At 47.3% G+C, this 21,704-nt stretch overlaps 1 protein-coding gene across 1 annotated transcript in view; it reads right to left on the bottom strand.

The window, feature by feature from the left end:
* Positions 1-6,389: 6,389 nt before the first annotated feature.
* The window catches only part of PRKCH (protein kinase C eta), a 113,418-nt gene continuing 98,103 nt past the window's right edge, over positions 6,390-21,704 (bottom strand). The window contains exons 13-14 of the mRNA XM_041427644.1: positions 8,774-8,917; positions 6,390-7,392 (exon numbers count right to left, since the gene is read on the bottom strand). Coding sequence (XP_041283578.1) covers positions 7,246-7,392; positions 8,774-8,917 — 291 coding nt within the window. The 3' untranslated portion in view covers positions 6,390-7,245. The remainder of the gene's footprint in view (positions 7,393-8,773; positions 8,918-21,704) is intronic.

A 21,704-nucleotide genomic window follows, 5' to 3' on the forward strand; every position in this document is an offset into this window, starting at 1 on the left:
TCTGTTTGCCCTATGTTTAACCAAATACAGAGGCCATGGAACCAAAACAAAGGCTGGATACCTTTAAGTATCCTGGCTGCTCCAGACTGTGTAGGCACAGAGTAACTGACCATGGGGAGATGAACTATGTTATAATTTTGTCATTTTCCACTCAAGCATCCTGGGCACTGATTGCAGCTTGGGGATTTTCCGTGTCAGACAAATTACCAGACTCCACTAAAATAGCTGAGAGAAAGCCCCATTTTGGGTTACAGCATCTCCACCAGATGGGCACCCGCAGAAGACCCCATTGTGTGTGCAGGAGTTTTGGGGCCATGGTAAATTGGTGCACTGGAAGAAAAATTAAAGGAGTCGGGGTAACAGATGAGGGAAGACATCCCAAACTGGCAGAGGAAACTCTTGCTCATGGTAAGGAGAAACAAAAGAGCCTTTGGTTGCCAGGATCTAATTTAGACACAGGCTCTACGTGGCAATTTCCATGGTGAAACTTGGGGATGAAGGTTCCCACAAGTGTAGGGATTTTGCTGAAGTCCAGGCCTAGCTGAATGTACTTAAAGGCCCCACTTGCCTTTTTTTTCCTCCAGTTAAAATTGGGTCTTAAACTACTGAGATAAGCATTTGAGAGGGAACACTAACCTGTGACATAGGGCACACTTGACCCATTTCCTCAGGCAGCTGGAGGCAGATTTTCTCCACTCTTTCCTCTGTCCAGGGAAATGGCAAGCTGTTCAAAACCACCACCCAGCCTTCCCCTTGGAGAAAGGGCTGGTGATGAGTGAGAATAAAGGGCCCAAGAACAGTCAAGCAGAAAGGCTGCCCCAAGGAGAGCAACATGTCCAGATATGTCTGTCAGATAACAATACCTCAGCTCAAGCTCTTCACAGAGCTTAAAAATAATGATGACTCAATTCCAGGTGAAATACTCACCTGTAATGCTGCCCCCCTGCCTCAGTCAGTTTTGAGCTACTGATGGTGCTGCCATTGTTCCAAAGTGGGAAGACAGTAACACCCCAGAGGCTGGGGGAGACACTGGCCAGAGTAACCTGCAAACACAACAACCCCGTTCTTGGGATAAATGTGACACTGTGCCTCAGTTCAGAAGAAAACTGTAGTTAGCACCAACTCCTAACAAAGCTCTCGATACCCTGTTTCTTCCAGACAGCATTTGGGAAAAGAAAGCCAGACTTTTGTGCAGGAGGTATCTCTGGGCAGCAGACAGGCCTGCAATGACTGGGAGGTCTGGAACTGCTTCCCGTCTGGGTCTAGCAGCAGATAAGATGGAGATACATGAAATTGCCTCTCACTCCCAACTGAACTACAGCACGCCTTGGCCAGTCTCCAAAAAAGCCTCTTTAACAGCTCCTGCAGTGCTCTTCTCCTGGAAGATGTGGTGGTTGTAGTGGAGGTGTTGCAGTGGTTTGAAGATCTGGAGATCCTGTTCCTGGAATCAAGCGAGGATCCATTTAAGAAGAAATGGAGTTTTAGTTGTCACTGTTGTAGAAAAACTGAGGCCCTGACCCCAGTTCACATTAAATGGTTGGAAATGAGAAGCCAGATGATGAACAAACCCCTCATTTGAAGGAGGGGGAAGGAGGCACTGGAGGAACTGAGTCACCAGTTTTGAGCAATCCTGAACTCACTACTAACATCTCTCAACTCCACTTTTATAAGAACTGCTGCCAACAGCAGCTGTGGGAGCTGAGAGCTGGAGCAGAACTGACACCACAGGCAAGTTAAAACTGTTTCAGGGCTAACTTCACACTGACACGTTACCTGGGGGAGCCCACACAGGGAAGACTTTGTCTTTGTCTGATCCAAGCCCATTTCAAGCTTCCTTCTGGAGATGAAAGGGTTTGGGGACGTTCCTTTGCAGTTCTGCCCCGCAGCCTTTTGCCACTGCACCTTCTAACTCCCACATCCCTGAGAGCTGTGGTCCCCAAGTCTCTTCACTCCAAGAGGCCTCATGGAAGGTCTTCCCCAGTGTGGGTGGGGCAGCAATGATGATTCTTGCGTGCCTTCCCTGCCTGCAGTGGCCTGAGGCACCTCTAAAATATAGGGAATCTTCTCAGTCACAACCCAGAGCTGTGACCCCATTTCTTGAGGACACTGCCCTCTCTCCTCTCTTTTTCAGCTGCTGTTAAAGGCATGAGAGGGGAGACAGCCTGGTCTTCTCCCTGAGCTGCCAGCCATGTATATGGACATCACCGCGACACTGGCTGCACCAAAGTCCCCACGAGAAGACACCAAGGTTGCCAAACACCAACACTGCTCCCTTTCCTCCATGCTTTTTGACCTCCTGCTCTTCCTTCAGGCCTGGCTCCATCAGCAGGACACTTCCAGCCTGAGGGATGATGCCAAGTGCTGTGCCCAGGGGAAGGCAGGATGAGCAGTGTGGGATGCAGAGGGTGACAGCTTGTGCAAGGGCTGATGCACATGTTCAGAAATGCTGCTGGACAAGCCCTACACACAGTGACTACACAGCACATAAATGCCTTCCCCAGCCTTCCTCCCTGCTCCTTCCTCACTCCCATGCCTTTTGCATGCCCTGCTCTGTGGGTTTGGAGACAAGGATGCGAGGGAGCACACTGTGGTGACTGTACATAAACAATAGGAAGAGATGGAAAAATACAAAAACCCTATGCCTGCTCACAATTTTATCATCCACCTCTTGGTGTTTGGCATTTTTCTCTATGCTCCAATGCCTGGCTTCACATCAATTCACAGACCTCAGCTTTCATCTAAAAAAATTGTAAATGCACGACATTCCTGCTCCTATTGATGTGGAGAAGTGAAAGTCAGGAACTAAAATATTCATAATGCAGATGTTTAAAAAAAAAAAAAAGGGGGGAAGAAAAAAGAAAGAAAAGGAGACATTTATTATTTTGGAAAGCTCTTGATTTCTGAGTGAGCTGCGATTTTCAGACAACCTGACTCATCATTTCTGAATGCTTTGGTTTGGCAGCCCTGTATATATTTAGTAATACAAACCCTGACTTGCAGCTTCCAATGAGAATCCTAATGGCATGATAAGACAGATTTTCATCTCATTCACGTCATTTCCAAATATCAGGACATTTACTTAGCGGGAAGAGTTGTAAAAGCTGTGAAATGGTCTCCCTGGGGAGGAGCAGAAACCTTCTGGCTACACGCTTGAGCAGCTGAACAAACCGAGGGAGAGCAGGCAGCAGCGAACAGCTCTTCCCTCTCTGGCCAAGGGACAGAGCAGATGATCCCAGACATGTTTTCATTTCACTGCTCCTGGCTCTGGGCTTTGCTAATCAAGTCCATTGCCATACCACAGCCATGGGAGCTGCTCTCAAATCTGACTGGAGAAAGAGCAGCTTCTGTAGGAGGAGCACGCAGCTCCAAGGGAAAAACTACTGTTGCAAACCATTCAGGACTTCACAAGGAGTGAGGAACCTGTGCCAGTCCTTGGGAATGCATTCAAAGCATTCTCAGCCAGCAGTTAGAATTGAATTTTTTACCTTAAAATCCCTTGGGCACTGGAAGTCTGTGAGATTTTTTTCCATTGCCTATCAAGCAGTGGTATTTAAAATGATGGCTTTGGCAGCACAGCCAGCATGAGTAGTTGCAAGATGATTTTCATCTCTTCATCCCAGACCATCTGCTTCTTACCATCAACTTTCAAAGGCCTTGAAGGAGACGTAGGCCACTGAATTTTATAGCTAGACTTCATGAACCTCTTTGAAAATGAAAGGATTGCACCGAACACAAATTTACAGACATCAAAGTGATCTTCTTTTTTCATGCAAGCACTAAAAGCAGTGCAAAGGGAACTAATTACAATTTGCTCAATTGCCAGTTTTCACACTGGAGTGAATACAAGCATTTTATGCTTTAAACCTTATAAACTTGTGGCTGCCAGCTTAATATACTTCTAAAGCCAGGAGCAAATTAACAGACTAAAACCATCTTACATCCACTGAGGCAAGCAATGAAGCCAAAAAAGCTGGCAAGGTAGCTCCTAGAAAACTCTTGAGTTTTGTACCCTTGCTTGATTTCTTCTTTCTTTAACAAATCAATATTTATTTACATATTCAATGGCAGGGCAAACACTAATCCAGCTTTTTCAAAAGCAAAGCTATTACATTTATACTTTTTATTGAGCTGATCTCATCCATACTGCTGACAGAGTCTCAGGGAACTCAACTGAAATGGCAGCTCCTCATAAAAAGTATGGGAGAGTTCAGGGATCTTGGCCAAGTGTGGCTGACTCAGGATCTGCTGACTCCAGTGGCTGAAAGCATTACCCAGACACTTGAGTCCCAGGCAGGCAATGGAGCTGCCCTAGATTACAAATCAGGATCCAGGTGAAAACTGTGAAAATCAAGAAAATTCCTACATAGCAGAACCTTAGGCTTCCAAGTCCAATCACAGAATTGCCAATGAATTTGCACCCAGGGTGATGCAAGGGTGCAGTGACCACATTAAATCAATGAAAAGTGAAACTGAAGGAAAAACTCCCTTTGTCACGTGAACCCTGCCCCATTAAGCCACCAAGCAGGTATGGGCTGGCCACAGTGAGAGCTTTCCTGCTCCCCAAAATACCGTCTTATATCCTCCAGAGATTCACAAGCTTTCTGGTTTGCAGTTCACAACAATCCTAACAGAGCACCTCCAGAGGCGACAGTTCTCACTCCCCAAGCTTTTAGGACACAGACTGGTGAGTACTGATATGAAATATGATATGATGTAATATTGACACACCAATAAAGCTCTCCAAAGGTGACTACTGCACATTCTTCATACTGTCAGTGATGTGAACTCTCAGATCCTGGGGCCATGGAAATGGTACCACATTTTGCTGCTGAAAGCAGGAGCTTCTCCAGCAGGAACTATTCCAAAAGGTCCCCTAAGCCCCAAAGAATAACACAACCAATGAAATGTTGGGATGATGCCACTGTGCTGGCAAACACAGGTGTATCACTTACTGTTCTCCAGCACTGACCACCAGGGAAAGAGAGGCTGCTCACAGCAGTGTCAAAAGTAGGAGACTTTTTTTGAGAGTAGGAGAGTCAAAAAGCCACTAAACTCTTCAGACAGTTTTGGGGCTCCCACTCTTGGTGGCCAAGTTAGCTGCACTTACACCTTACCAAGCAAGCACTGCTGCAATTGTAACCTCACAAAACTGAGAAGGAATTGGAGTGAAGAATTGCCTTGGGTCACATCTGCACCTGAGGGGTGAACACCACGTGTCATTCACACATGAACAAGGTGCCACAGTGGCCCCCTCATGCAAATGCATCCATCCCTGTACTGCTTCTTCCTAGATCAGAAAGCAACTCAAGCCAGCCTGCATGGCTGATTCTGGGATCATTTTTCTGGAAATCTGCTCTTTTTCTCCTGATTATACAACTGCTGTCCTTCCTTCCTCTCTTCCCCCACTTTGGAGGAGCAGGGTATCTACACATCAGCAAAGGGATGGGCTGCAATGTGACCAGAAGGTGCCCATGGAAGGGAAGGAAGATCAGAGGATGAAGCTGTGCTTACTGGAACAGGAGACACAGGAAAGAAAGAGGGAGAACTGCTGGAACACACAGGCACAAAGACAAGAAGAGTCCAAGGGTAACCGAGCCTCTGCCCCACTTGTCAGACAGTTCAGAGATGATTTAGAGGTAGAAGTGACTCAGTCAAGTAGAGGGGACTGGAGTGGGAAGGAATAATTCTTGCACGTACATCTCAGCTTCTTCATCTTGGATTTCTTCTTCACAGCAGGTGAGCATGTACAGACCAGTGGGTCTGAGCTGTAATGGGGGTTGTATCTCTGTAGTTTCCATGCCCAAGGCTCCTGCTCCCCATCACAACTTCCACAGCTGCAGTGAGGCAAAGTCTGTGCAGAACTGTCCCTCTCTGCTGCACCTCACCCTTCTCTCAAGTCAAAGCATGTGAGGAGCCCAATACAGACATCATCAGTTCTGCAAGAGGCTAGAAATCCTTTTCCTTCTCCAGAAATTCATATCTGCCCAAGGAAGAGGCTATAAACCTGTTATACAGCTTTGAGCCCAGCAAGGAGTGCAAAGGTGTGCCAAGGAGCTTCAGAAAAATCATCCAGCTTCCAGGAGAACAGGAAAAGCACAGAACCATCTCCCAGAGTATCTGGGTTCCAAAATCTGCACTGAAAAATCATCTCAGTCTGCCTGGCAGAAGCTTGAGGATGCAACTGATAAGAAGTGCCCTATGAGTAATGAGCTCTTAAATCCAAACCAAACCAAGTCACTCTGTATCTTTAGATAAGGTTTATCACTCTCATGGGAGAAAAGCTGTCCTTTTGTGTTACCTGTTGGTTGGCAACTCTGCCTTCAAGCAGCTTGCCAGCTCTGCAGCTCCCATAGCAATAATGCTACAAATAATTTAAGTGCTACCACTTTGGATCAAAATTTTAATGAGGCACTAAACCCACAAAAGGGGCTCTGTGTAACATAATTAAATAGAAAGGGCCTAAATAAACAGTACAACAAGTTACATTATAGTTGAAAACAGCTGGGAGGCAAAGAAAGGAGCATTGAAGATGCATGATGTAAAAAGGCATTTCACAGAATGCAAACACTAAAACTTTTCAACACGCACAAAGAGTAAAACACTACGAGCACATGACTTCCCTTTGATTTGGAAGAATCTGTGTGGGACACAGGGCATTTGTTTTTTTTTCCTTCTGCTAGTCAGCACAATGAAATATTTCACATGGGAACCCAAACAGTGTCAAAAAGAGCCATTTGTGCTTCGGAAAGAAATAAATACTGCAGGAAACAGGTAAAGTCAGTAGGAACATCTGGTTCAGTCAGGCCTTGGGATGTTAGATGACGTCTCCAAAATGCTGGACAGTGCTGGGACTCCTAAAAAGAGTCTTGCAAACAATCAGCATTATAAAAAGTCTGTTTGGCTCAGGGCTGCAAGACACTTGTTCCATGCTCAAGCCGACTCCTCGAATCCACTGCAAGCAGTGACATTCAGGCTGAGTCAACCAGCTCAGCATCCAATGCTCTGTCTGCATCAGCTATTTACAGTATCATGTTTGTTCCACCCCTGTCAATATTTGATCCAAGAGCTGCAGAAGCCCTACAAACACAGGAAGGTTTCAATTTCACATTAAGGTAACACTGACAGTGGTGCTGCTGTATCATGCCAGTCAGTGCACTGCTACTCCTTGAGAATGAAATTACTGGTAAACTTCGTTTTCATTTAATTTCCTCCCAGACCTCTCATCAGCCTTTCTCCAGAGCCATACTATTCCAACATGTCTGGGTTGGTGAATGAAAAGTGTCTAAATTCATCCTGGTTTATCATTGCAAGGATCCCTTCTTCAATGGGGGTCAGGATGGGCTCCTCTTTTATAAAATCTGGATCAAAGTTGCTCACGTCATCTTTGGATTTCTGTCAAATGCAAAACACAAAGGAAAGACACGTCAAAGGCATGTATCATCTGCTTGATCCTTGCTCTGTATCTGAGTGCATTGAACCATCACTTCCATAACCCAGGCTGAGCTGACTGAGAGCTTTTTCTGGGCTTGCCTCTCACAGAGAAAAGCCTTTTCCAGCCTCTGAAGGTTCTGACAGGGAACCCCCTCTCAAATTTAACTGGCAGCAATCCTGGGGGCTTCCCTGGCCAGACATGGCAGGGCAGGGCACATAAATCAGTCCCTCCTCTCAAGTGGCAGCACAGTCATCATCTGTGTTCCCAGCTGGCTGACTCCACACAGACCCTCCTCATCTGCAGAGTGTCTCAGCTGGGTTTTGGGGAGGGGGTGGAGGGCACTTCTCTTAGTGCCAGCGATTAAACTAGCACAATACTGAATTATTGGGCCGTGGGAAGACAAATGGCTGGCCTCCAGGTGCTGGATTCCTCGCTGTGTGCCACAGAGGGGGGCTGTTTAGAATGCACACACACAACTGGGTTTGTGGCACATTTTCATGAGGCATGTGTTTTTCCTGCACCCTGAGCAAGATATTTTATTGACATTGAGGTCAATAAAATTTATTGACATTGAAGTCTAACATTCCCAGATCCTGGCCAGCTTGTGGCAGATTGAGCAGGCTGCCTTAGCCTTTGATTCAGGCTAAGGGGCAATTTGAGATTCTGCTTTTGAGCTGTCACACCTCCCCAGGTATCTGATCCTGCACCCAGTGTTCAGGGAGCAGGACTGGGTGGACCATTGCCACTGAGAGCTCACAGAGTGACCACAGCATGAGACAAGCCACCCCAGGCAATAATTTGAAAGACAAGGAAGCCACAGAGACAACCCTGGAAAGGCTGTCCATGAAGGGCAGTGCTCTTCTCTCACAGAGCATCCTCAGGGCTGTGTGGCACCACTGGGGACAGGGGCAGCACTGTGTCCTGTGCAGCCTCTCTGCCACGTGAAGCACTCACTGACAGTGGCCTGAGCAGGGAGCACTGTGCTGGGTGCTGAACAGACACAGAGAGGCAAGGGAGAGACAGCCCTGCTGTGGAGTGGTAGCTGGAGTGAGCAGGATGAGGATTACTTACCCCGTTCTATTTTTGGGGCAAGCCAAAGGGTACTCGAGTGCCTAACCTGCTGCAGCTGCTTTTACAAATCTGCATCTTTTCACTGAGCTGCCTCTGAAAATCCAGCATGGAAGGGAAGAGAGGTGGCTCACCAGGTGGCCAACCAGCAGTCAAGCCAGGGTCAGAGGCCTCACTTCCCTTCCTGTCTCACGGGAATAAATCTGCTTACAGAGCCAAAAAGAGGGAAAAAGCCCCGAGGGATGCCTTCCCCCAGCCCCCCTCCCCACGTACAATGCGGGGCCTGAAGGGGGGCTCCATCTGCCGCTGGTTCAGCAGGTCCCAGTCCAGCTCCTTGAAGTAGGGGTGCCGCAGGATCGCGCTCTCGCCGCCCAGCCCGGCGCTGCCCAGCCGCATCGTGGGGTTCTTTGTCATGAACTGCAAAACAGAAAAGGGCTGTTTGTTCCCTCCCATCCGGCACGGCCACGGGAGAGGGACCCATTAGCAGCCACACAAAAGCTTGTCCTCAGCTTTCCTGTTGAACTCAGCTGCTGGCTGGACTTCTCAAGTTCCTTGTAATGGAACCGCATGCAAGGAACTTGACTCGCACCCCAGAGGAAGAAGTCGGGGTTTGTTTCTCCCTAGTCCTTTGGCTTTTGATGAAATCCTTGATTACCACAGTAAGAAAAGAAAGTTGAGTTGCATCATTTGCAATATTACAAATATTGCCCAGTGTGTTTGGTCATTATTTGTTTCTGTATTAATTTCTCAGGAGTACAAGCTCACTCTCAAATGCTGCCCAGCAGCCAGCCAGGCTTTGGCCTGGACTCAGTCCTGAGCTGTGCCTTTTTCCTAAACCTCTCCCTGCTGAAGCCCTGCCAGATGCCTATGCTTTCCTTCCTGTCATCTCAGGAAACAGAGGAAAATGGGCAAGGCTCTGGCTTTTAGAGCCCTCTGACCCTGAGCTGATGGGAGCAGACAGGTGACCGTCTCCTCTCTCACTGCTGAAAAGCCAATAAAGGGTTTCATTTTGCAACATTTTTATTCTGCTGCCAGCAAAAAAGAAATCTCAAACTTCAGCCAAAGTGCCCTGACTTGCCAGGGAGCAACGAGGAAAGGCATACATCTCACAGATGGTGTGAGAGGGCCCCGGTGGATGCGCTTTAGGTCCTGATGAAAATGATGAAGTGTGAGTGCTGTGGATATTCTTAAAGGGGAGGAGGAGAATCCTTTCCCCAGGAAGGGAAAGAACTGGTTGGCTTGTTAATTTAGTATTACAGTTCTTGAAAACTCAGTAATAAACAATCTTTCCCCTTCCCTCAAGTATTTCCAATTCACTGGAGAAACCAGGTTATGTTTAAACTGGGGAAAATAGCTGCTTTTATTTGCCTATTGAAACAGCAGCATAAAGCAAGCTGCACTCCGGTGGAGGTGTCCAGACGATTTCCTGGAAGATGAAAGAGCATTATGTTTAGCAAACAGCTGAAGCAGCCAAAGCAGACAATCAGTCACTGTTTTGGGAATGGCCAAGTCTGCTGCATCTCAGCACTGGGGGAATGAAAAGAAGGGGAGGTGTGGTGAGAGACCAGCTTCATTCTGCCTGCAGGAGCCTTTCACAAGGTACAAACTCTCCTAGGACAAGTGGATAAAGGGTCTAGTCATTCCCATCGAGAGAGAAGGTGCGGAGGAGAAAGATGACTGCCTGATTTATAGAGTTCTCAACACCCCATTCTGAGGGCGTTACAGGGACGAAGCAGATGGGGCATCAAGCTGACACCTTGCAGGACCCCAGACTCTGCTGGCACCAGCACAAACCCCCCACTCTACCCTGACCCCCGAACCCTTTGAGGTCATGTGCTGCCACAGGACTCCCCACAGCAGAACCATTTTTCAGCATTCTACCCAAAACATCAGTAGGAAGAGCTGCCAGGTGCCTCCAGATTTGTAGGAGGAGCCACCAGGACAGGAACAAAGCTGAGGTGGCTGCTGCAGCTGGGCTCTCCCCATGCTCCTCTGGACTCTTCAGCCCCTCTTGATGCAGCATTTCCAGGGTCAGGCCCATGGACAGGCAGAACTTCTGTGTCTCCCCAAACCTTCCAGCCTGTTCTTCACCCTTTCTACCAGCAGAACTTCAACACAATTTCTTCTCCAAGAGAGTGCCCCAACATTTCTGTGGGATAGTGATACCCCCAGAAACAGCTTGGTTTCCAAACAAGAAATGGGTCAAGCCAAAATCTCTGAGAGACCTGGTTCAGACAAGCCTTTGCAAGCCTTGAACTAGGCTTCTTTGTTTTGCAAAACAGACCAGAAACCTCCTGGCAGCCCCGTCTTTCTCTGGAGGTTCGTTCTTTGTCCCCACAGATGGATATCTGCACCTCACTGGCTCTTATTTGCATTGCTGGAACACCTAGAAAGCTCAGACAACACCAGAACTTGCTGGTGCTGGGAGTGGTATAGACTGAAACATTCCAAAACGACAAGAAAAAAATGGAGAAAAGATCTGGGAATACATCACATGTCTCCTGGCTCCTGCCCTACCACCACCTCCATCACACCAGAAATCTTCTGTTAAATGTGGAAAGGGAAAAAATAATCATGAAAGTAAATAAACTCTGAAAAGGACTGGCAACAAACTTGCTTGGGTTCCCATTCATGCCCAACCATATAAGACCAAAACCTGAACCCAAATGCCCATTTCCAGATAATTTCAGAGCCCTGGGATATAAAAGTGTATTTATATTCCTACTTGTTTGATGTATTCCATGTGATGCCAAAGCTGTACCAAGCAAAGAAATCCAATGCAACAAGAGAAGAGCCAACATAAATTCATTCCTGGCTGCTTAAAACACCCTTTTTGTTAGGACAATGAGGATTAGGCAAAGGCCATCCCTTAAGGCAACACAACATTCAAACCAAAACTGTTCAAATTCAAGTGACCAGCTCCGACCTTTCCATTGGACCCAGAGATTGGGAAACCTCAGCTGGGTAACTCTAGGCACCATCCACCCCACAAAGGAGGCAGGAGAAGAGTGAAGGATTCAAATTCATCTCCTGATGGAGCACATTTCCCTGGCTGGCTCCTGAAACCAATGCCAGGTTTCCACAAAACCCCTCTGAATTTTCCTTGCCTCCAACAGGAATGGGCTGCCCTAAGCTCAGTGCCGCTGCCTCTCTGGCTCTGTAAGACCAGGGCTGTGAAGCACAAGAGGCTGCAGTGACCCCACAGCATCTTAAACCACCCTGGAGAGGACTCTCTAAGCCTGATTCCCAGGTGCTGGAAGCACCCAATGCAAGCTAGCAGGACCTTGAAAGTGAGTTACAGACCATGCACTCTACCAGGAGTATGAACACAACGTGAAGAGGCTCCCCTTCCATGGCAGTCAAACTCACACTGGTCTGCTTCAGCAAAAATGTGGCACGGGTAGCTCAGAGAATGCCACATCCCTGGAGGAACTCAAGGTCAGGTTGGATGGGGCTCGTGTGTCTGGGCACGTGAAACACAGCCCTGTAGTCTGGGCAGTGCAGCACCATGCCAGGTTACCCAGGCTGTGGGCACACACACCTCTGCACCCAGGGGCTGTGATGGAAAACCACAGGCTGGCCATGGCTGCTCCTCCCTTACATAAAATCTACTGGTGAATTTTGGAGGTGGCAGATCTGGTGAATGGGGTGTGTTTCTCTGGGAAGAGGCTCCAGTCTTTATCTGGGCTGAAAAGCAGAAGTGCAACTGATGATGCCAACAGAGACACCTGATGTTCTGCACTGGAACAGTTGCCTGCTTTGCTGTAAGAGGTATATAAAATGACAGAATGAAATTTTGAAGCCTGCTTGGACTAAAATGAATAACAAAGCCTCTCAAACACTATTTGAATTCACTGAGAATTACTGCACTGACACAGAAATGAATGAATTTTCAGTTTGCATTGCCCAGTAAGCAGAAAAACCCAAGACTCCAATGACCTCTCAAAGGCTCCAAAACCCATGAATCCTGCTTCCTCCCTGCCTGAGGCAGCACTGACATTTCTCTGCTGCAGCAGAGCAGCATCTGGCAGACCATCTCATGCTGACCCTGCTGTTTGATGGCACTAATAGCAAAGCAAAGAGCTCAAGACTCCCAAAAAACTTAAATTACCAGCTCAGTCTCCATCTCTGAAATGAGTATCTGCAGCCCATGCCCCTGTCCTGACCATGTGAGAGGCTCTCGTGCAGCAGGCAGGGTGAAGTGCTGAGGCTGCACAGACACTGTCCCTGCACACACAGGGCAAAGCTTTTCAGAAGTGTAGCTCCTCTTCCCCGTGATCCCCTTGGCTGCACTGAAAACCAGCTGGAAAATGTCTTACAAAGTGTTTGCTGTCTGGTATTCCTGGGAAGGCTGACACTTGCTTCACAGATTTGATAGCCCTCAATGTCCTTCCAAGAACAACCCTCCAATGCAGGTGGTGAGAGATGTTCAGCAGAAAGTTTTTTGTGGAAAGATGTCATCTCCTAATGCTTAATTATCTCTCATTTTTCCACAATAACGATGAAAGCAGCACAAACCTCAGCCTCTGGCACACAGATGAAGAAAAGAAGAAATACAAAGAAAAAAAAAAATTAACAGTAACAACAAGGCAAACCAGAGATGCTCCTGAGCAAAAAGAAACCCAAAACCAAGATGCCTCCCAGCAAAACCAATAACAACACTATCAAGCTCAAACCTGAACCAGGCTGTCAAACCCTTGCTCTGTGACCACATCCAGACATGGGAAATTACCCCATTCCCAGGGTAAGGAGCTCCTTGGGAGCATCCTCAGACTGGGATCCTTTGTGCTACACCAGTTTGCTGAGCAGCAAACTGGAGCGAGGCTCTCCCTGACCTCAGCTCACCCTCCCAGCAGCATCACAGCCAAAACCAGCAGCTGGCATGAGCCAAAACCATGACTTCACAAGATCATTTGAAAACCTTTACTGAGAGAAAATGCAGCAAGCCATGACAAGAAATTAAAAGCCGGGGATTAGTCCAAAGAGGGCCCATGAAGTTACAAGGAAAAAATGCTGCCATAGCAGTGCCAGACATTGGGGAAAATCTGCGCCAGCCTGGGAGCTCAGCCTGCAGCAGGTGAGGGGATCTGTGCTGGTCCTTCCCTTCACCCACGGCTCAGACCATGCTGGGAAGGGCTCCAGGACTCGCAGAACACTGGGCAAGGCTGTGGTGGACTCTTCCAGTGTTGCTCACATGCAGCATTGCAACTTCTGTCTCAAGAGGCTGAGTCTGCAAATCAGTCTAGTGGCCTGGGAGTCACTGCAGGGATGTTTGCACAAATCAGCCATTTCCTTGCATTTATTTCCTTGAATTACAAGTCTCCTTTCTCAATACTGGAATCCCTGACTGGTTTTACGGAACTGATGTATGTGTTGTTTGCATCAGGACCATTAATTTCATGAGTAATATCACAGATTACGTGAAATTGCATCACATTCTAGGAAAATATTAACAAGGCTCAGTCCTGTCACAGGAGTGCTGCACTTCAGGAAGAGAAATACAACTTTCTGCTCAGTCCCTTCACACTGTCAGCCACCTGGACAAGAAAGAAATCATTCTTTCTTGTACTAAAGAACCTTTTAAACACACCAGTTCCCACCAGGTCTCTGGTGCATTTACCCCGTGTCCCAGCAGTTTATCTTTCAAACACAAGCACACAGCAGAGAGGGAGGATATTCCCAATCATACAGGCAGGGAACAGAGACCAAGGAAAATTCATTTTATTTTGCCAGGAGCCCAAGGGCAGCCCGTCACAGATAGGATGGCAGTACCTCAGTCTCACCTCCTCTGCATCACACCCCGTGCCTCACAGGGCCCCCACTCAAATTGTGGCACTGTAATAGTCAAGTCAAACTCTTAAAAGGATGGAAGACTTCCCTGTTCATGGTTTCAAAATTTTTCTGGTGTTTCTCTCATGTTGGTACCAAAGTAAAGAGCAGCAGCAGCACAGGAGATTAATGCCCCACAGTCTCCCATCAGTAATGAGGGAGAGCAGGAGATCAGGAGATACCCAAGGTGCTTCTCTTCATTAAGATTCATGAGCTAAACTAACAGGGCAGAAATTAACTGGAAAGGAAATAAGATTTCTCAAAGATCCATTTGATCTGAGACAAAAGGGAATCATTATATAAATAGAGCAATTACTCTAATTAAGGCTTCCCTACATGAATCTCTCGACTGAATGCTGCAGTTGCTGAAAACAGTTTGGCTGCCTATTATGTAAGGCAAACAAACCCACGGTCTGGGGTGTCATTAGCCCTCAAACAAAGAAGAAAGATGGTTCTATGGTTTTGTCTGTTAATGCCTGTATTATTTTTAATGACTGGAAGCCAAGAATTTTTTTTCTTTTTTTTTTAATACAAAGCTGCTCATTTTGAGCCCAGAATTGTCTTTTGCTCTCCTGGGCAAAGCTCCCATCAGCCTCCATCCCAGTCCTGCCAGGTGATGCTCACAAATGTGCCTCATTTCCCCATGCGAGAGCAATCCAGGGCTTGGACACACGAGTGGGTTACAGGAGGTGAGGGAGGCACAGCCCAGTTTCAAGAGCAATCCAGGGCTTGGACACAGTGGGTTACAGGAGGTGAGGGAGGCACAGCCCAGTTTCACTAAGAGGTGTGGTCAGAGAGCTGTCCCATGGAAGTCCTTGTGCTCAGGTGCCTGCTTGTGGCTGTGAGCCAGGCACTTGGAAGCTGGAATCCTCCTGACCTTCCCTGAGCACTGTGCTGCTGAGAGCAGGCCTGGAGTCACCGTGGCTCTCCCAAATGCCACCTCTGTCTCATCTGGGGATTTGCTCTGACTGCAGACATCAGAGGCCAGGTGGTGCTTCTGCTCCCCCCTGCACACAGAGGGATCAATTGCTGGGAGCCCTGATTGCTACCAGTGCAATTCAGTGGTGGTGGGGCAGGATGTGACCCCACAGGGTGTGGGTACCCCCATGCTGCAGTCCTGCCTACCCAAAACTGGAAGCAGGTGAAATCCTTCAGTGCAAAGAAGGTCCAGCAAGCACAGTGCCAGGGTTCAGAAGTACAAGGCTGCCCTGAAAGCATTTTAAGGAGAGGAGGGAGGAAGAGACAGAGTGTGAAATACCTGTTATCTCCTTTTCCAGATAAAAAGGGGCAGGGAGGTAAAAATAAGTCTTCAGCCCAGCTCCCTAAAAGCCAGAATAATATAACAATAGGCATGACAGAAGTCACATGTCCAGTGTGCCAGCCCCAGGCAAGAAGGACAAAATGTCAGTGCAGTGGGTATTAAGCAGATAAATTTGATCTTACTTTCCCCTGGTGCAGAAATGGCTGCCCAGACAGAGCTTGAGGGAACAAGAAGGATTAACTGGATTGCAAACAGTGCTGAGCAAGAGAACAGCAAAATAAACCCAGGTGGACAGAGCAACTCCCATGTGGGACAGACACATCTGGCTCCAGACCTGCCAGTGGTGTAAACTGATGAGACTGCTGACTACCACAATGAAATGCTGTCTGAACAGCTACAAACTTCCTCACTGTGCTAAAATCTACCTGTTTCCTTGCCTCTCCCCACTCATCAACACTAATGTAGAATAAAAAGGCCACAAGTATCAAGTGCATGGCTTGAGGATAATTACTGATTTTTGACACTTCTGCTTTTGGTACTTCTGTAATCAGTAATAGTAAATAGAAATTAACTTCAGTCATTGGCTATATGGAATATTTGACAAAGGTTTTAGTCAGGATGACACCCCACAAAGCTGTGCTTTCAGAACTGAGCAGTCACCCCCACAGGGGTCACCAGCTGCAGGGGCTGCTCAGTCAGTATCAAAATCCTGCTGCTGGTTTTCAATTACCACAGTCAGGCTACAGGTACAGCATGGGGATATGCAGGTCCATTACTAAATCAATACATCAATCAGAGTAGCACAAACATGAAGGTAAAATGAGCATCACACTTATTAACAGACTGGGAGCATGATCCCACTCTCATTTTAAGCAGGAGTAAAATCTCCCTTGGGTTGCAGGGGAAAACAATTAATCCTTTTCTGATAGTCCTGTCAAGAGGAACTGGGAATCTGTTACACAACCCTGGGTGGTCTATTTACATAGGGTCAAGTACAAAGGGGACTAAAGTGCCCTGAACAAACCTGTAAAGTCCAATAAAGAAAAAAAAACCCCAAACTTCAAAGGAGCTTTTTTTTTTTTTTTTTTGTAGTCCTGGTTATATTTAAATTCTTTTAATTTTGAAGTTCCTGAGAAGACACAGCATGTCATAAAGTTCAAAGCTGGAGGGACGAGTAAGACCTAAAGCCCTGGACAGTTCAGTCAGTCAGAGTTTTGTTACCTCTATCACAGTGTGAAGACCTCCTGGTTAGATGGACTGGCCCCTTCTGCAGGGGCTGCACAGCCAGAGCTGGCCCCATCCTACAGCAATCATTCCCAAATCCAGGGTGGACCCAGGGTCTCAAAGGAATCCTTAAGATTTGCCCCAAGACCGGATTTTAATGGACTTCACCAAACCCCTTTTGTGAGCCTCTAAGATCAGTTTAGATACGGCAGAGCTGAGGAAGGAGCCCGGGCCACAAGTCTTAGGCTCAGACATGGGAACTGCTCCTTCCTGAGCACAGGGAGTAAGGAGGAAGAAAAGATGGGGAAGACAATGTTGGCACTATGAACACACACCTTCACCTTCCCCCATCCCTGGCAGGAAAGAGGAGGATGAGTCACACCAGGCTGCTTCAGGAGCTTTTTCTGAAGTAAATCTGAGCTTACAGGCTGCAGACTCAAACGAGAATCTAATTTGAGCCTGTTGGAAAGGGAACGGTAAAAGACTTAATGACTATTTCAAGATGAATTTGGCCTTGGAAAGCTCTATACAGATATCTGTAGTTTTCTTTCAGAGTGAATTATTCAGAAGCATGGGACTATCACTGTGGGGAAGAGGAGCACTTGAGAAAAAGGTGTGATCAATCAACAGAAGAGATTAAAATTACTGGGGAAAGCTGTTTGCTGTTTAAGAATTAGGAGGGAAAGAGTAAGAGACAGCAGGTTACAGATACGGATGTGCAAGGCAAAAGAGGTAAGAAGGTAACCTGTGGTGGGGCACAGCCCTGTCACCTCACCATGGTGTGTTTATGGCAGAAAAGAGGGTAATCTCTAGGTAAGAGATCATTTAAAACTGCAGAGCTCCTCCCCAGCTGGGAAACAACAGGCTCCAGAGCCCTGCTTTTGCAGCAGTGGCTGTGGAGCCAACCAGGAAATGCAAGATGAAAGCATTTCTGAAAAACAAAATAAAGGAAAAATGTGTACACAGATCCAGCACAGAGCTTCAGAGAGAGATTTAAATATCAGCCTCATGCTGAAAGCCAAAGCTTAATCAAATTGTGCAAGGGAATTTATGGAGACTGCCAACTCTGAAGAGATGCCAAGGAGAATAATTTATTGGCATTTGAAGGCACTTTTAATATCTATCTGCCTTTGTTAGCAGGCTCCTCAGCTCTGAGGATAAAGCAATGACCTCATCCAGCTCCCTCTTTGATTTCAGTGGGTCCACCATCACGCTGTCCCTTTTCCGTTTGAACTTTGCCTAAAAAATACATCTGGTTCATTCAGAAACAAGTTCATTCTGTCTATTCCAGCACTGAATGGGAAACAGATTATCTGCCTTTTTCTGCCACTTGGAAAGGAAGAACCTGGCCCAGATCTGCAGGATACAAATGCAAAGGGGAGACACAACTCGTGCAGGGTGACACAAGGGCACCATCAGCATCTGCCTGCCTCTATTCACTCCTTGGAGGTGCTCAGGAGAGGGCTGGGAAGCACAAACAATGGGGTTTGGTTGAGTTTACACAGGGGCCAAAGTGACTGCCCAGCATTTAGGGAAAAGGTGAGGCATGAAGGCAGCAGAAAGCACAGATGTTATAATGAGTGATGTGCTGAGGGAGGAGGCAGACACCCCTGTGGTATCTGAGCTGGTGACAGCCACTTCTGACCTTCCCCTGTCCAGAGGTGCTCGACCCCAAACAACTGCAGAATATGAACAGAATAAACTTCTCCAAAGTCCAGAGGACCTCACCCTCCTGCTGATGTCAGGCGTGAGCAGCTGCAGCAAGAAGGCAGCTGGGACCATCCACACCTCTCCTGAATTCAGACATCCTCGTCAGCAGTTTGCAAACAGCCCTTTCTCCTCCACTCCTCTGTCACAGCAGACTGCTTGTTTTGATTACATGAAAAAATCTGCCTATAAGTCTTTCTGTTGTAAGAGCTCCATCCCTTTCCCTCCTCTCCTCATCACGGCATTTTCAATTTGCCCACAGTGGTGGGGCCAGTCTGGTTCAGCACAGAGAATTCACTATCCACAAAGCCCTTCTGAAAATAAGGGGTCTTCACTGAGGGTTTGGGCACTCAGGGTGGCACCTTAGGGTGGGCAGTTCACTTTGCTTTCTCTCCCTTAGTAAGCCCTGGATGAAGTGTCCCAGGGAATTTTCTTTTTTATCTGTATGTGGACACTTCCAGTATTAAAAGGGAGCTTATAAAAAAGAGGGAGAGGGACTTTTTACACAGGCAGATAGGGACAAGGGGAACAGTTTTAAACTGAGAGAAGAGATATAGATGAGATATAAAGAAGAAATTCTTGGCCATGGGGTGGCGAGGCACTGGCACAGGATGCCCAGAGAAGCTGTGAATTATCCCTGGAAGTGTTCAAGGCCAGGTTGGGTGGGGCTTGGAGCAGCCTGGTCTGGTGGAAGGTGTCCCTGCCCATGACAGGGGGTTGGAACTGGATGGTGTTTCAAGTCCCTTCCAACCCAAACCATTCTGTGATCTCTCCACTCTCTTCCTCTCAGCCCATTATGGTAAGTGCCTGCACAGCCTGAATCTCCAGGGGCTCTGCTGGAGCTGTTATCCTGCATCCAGCCAAACTGGACTGCCCTGTGCACTGGCCATGTGGGACACGAGTAGCTCCTCAGTATTTCCCTGGAATGACAGCTTGTACTCCCCAGGGAGTCCTGGATTCAACTTATGCACACAAACATAGTAACAAAATTTATCTCACTTTATCATTACTTAGGATTCCTGAAAAATGATGGGAAACACTGCTCCTTTTCATGACAGGGAGGGACAGAGGAAGGTACCCTTCAAATACAGTTTTTCCTCACTGAGTATCAGCTGCAAATTTAGGGAAGAAGAAAATCATACACACAGACACACTTTCCTAACTTCCACCAAACTTATTTCTATGTATGCATATGGGTACACATAGGAAATCCCAACTTCCTCACCCTGTGGTCTGACAGCCAGAAACAAGTCCATAAAACAAAGGTCATCAAAGCAGGACTCTGCTCCCTCTGACCCACAAAGCACCATTACTGCAGCAGCTGAGTCTGAAGCACCACTCCCAGACAGGACAGCCTCTTGGAGTTCACATGACAGTGCAAAGGGGACTTTACACAATTCTGCAAGAACAAAGTCTCAGTGGTGTCTGGAGCGGGCAAAGGAACTCAGTGACACAAAACAGGAGAGAGTTCACTCACCCATACCATTTGCCTTTTGAGTCATTTCCAGGCTGCTGTTCTCTAGAAACACAGCTCAAGTTTTACTTTTGCATCCTTGGTAGTGCTGATGCAATTTTTCTCATGCTTGCCCTCAGCCAAGCTCCCTCACTTTCCCAGCCCTCTCACTCTTCACACTAATCCAGGGGCATTTGGGCTCCCCGGTGCCGTTCCACCTGTGCTGAGAGAGAGCACAGGCTGCTCAAACCACAGCCAATTTCCTCTGCACCTTCTTCTTTTCTTGTCTGGTGTTTATTTTTGACACAAAACCCACGTGGAGGTGGAGATAACCACTTCTGCCCACTCTCTTAACTGCAGTAGGGTTTTTCTCAAAATGCACGTCTTTAACCAGCTGGAGGAAGAACAGGCTTTAGTCTCATTTGTGTCCCCAAAATATAAAGCTACAGGCAAGGCTGCCTAAGCCTCAGTTTTGGAGGGAGCATTTCAGCTAGGCCAGAAGTGTTTCAGAGCTCTCATTAAGACTGGGGGTTAGCACAAAAATGTCAAGAGACATCCTTGGCTTTAGCAAACTCAGCTGTGACAGGAGTTTGGAAATCCAGGGTGCAGAAGGCAGAGCAGTGCTAACACTTCCCTAGGGAGATGCTGCTTTCCAGCCCCTGCTGTTACCAGGCTCTGAGGGTGAAAATATCTAAGCTGCAATCACTCATCCAAATTTCCAAGCCTTTGGGCCAAACATTGCTACTTGAGATCACCAGTCCATGGAGTGACTCCACAGGCTTTGCCCTTCTCTCCTCATCTGAAACCACGCTCAGAAAGGAAAATCCCTGCAGCTTTCACAGAGAATTTGCTTCCCATTACACCATCTACTTCTGAGACCTGATTTTCAGTGTGTCCCTCCATTCTCCCCTCAAATTCAGCTGCCTGTGAGCCAGGCAGGGTGGCTGAATTGCATTTGAGAAAGGCATGCACGAAGTGAGTGAAACACACTGCCAAAAACCCACCCTGCTTATGGGAAGCAAGAGGATTGTATTTCATTTTGCAGCTCACTCAGCTGAATCCCAAAGCTTCAGTCTGTCTGGAAAGCTGCCCTCTCTGCTCCAGCACTTTTTTGGTGGTGACAATTAACAAATTCAGAATATTGATATGGTGTAACAAAGTAATATCTAGCTGCATTCTCCCTGTAAGAGATTTGGTGCAGCAGTCTCTGCTCTCTGCACGCTCACACAGTTTCTTCCTCAGTTTCTCCATGATCAGACCCTAGTGACTGTCCTGTCACTGAGTATTTGAAATAATTTGTTTGACACACACACAAATCCAATAGCTCCCTGTAACTGCCATGAACTCCTTGCAACTGCATTCAGGTAGGGCAATGGAGAAATTAAGCATTAAAATCAAAGCAAAACTTATGTCTGGAATAAGCTGGTCTGAATCCATTCAGCAGCAATTCTCCTCTTCTGCACTTTTATTACTCCTACAAGCACATCCATGCCCAATTTGACTTGCTCACACAAGCAGAGGAGGGCTCAGTTTGAGTCTTCTCCTGGCTTGAGGCATCAGCACCTGAATTCCCCAGTGACACATTCAGACAGGGCAGGGTACACAGTGAGATGTTCAACTTTCCTCCTCTGGGAGTATTGACTCTATCAAACCTTGCTGATTTACCTCTGTCCTACTCCCTTCCCCAGCCCTCCAGGGGAAATTTCAAGGACAAAAAAAACCCAAACATT

The sequence above is a fragment of the Onychostruthus taczanowskii genome, unplaced genomic scaffold, assembly GCF_017590055.1.
Source record: "Onychostruthus taczanowskii isolate IOZ18803 unplaced genomic scaffold, ASM1759005v1 scaffold1, whole genome shotgun sequence".
Classification (NCBI taxonomy): Eukaryota; Metazoa; Chordata; class Aves; order Passeriformes; family Passeridae; genus Onychostruthus; species Onychostruthus taczanowskii.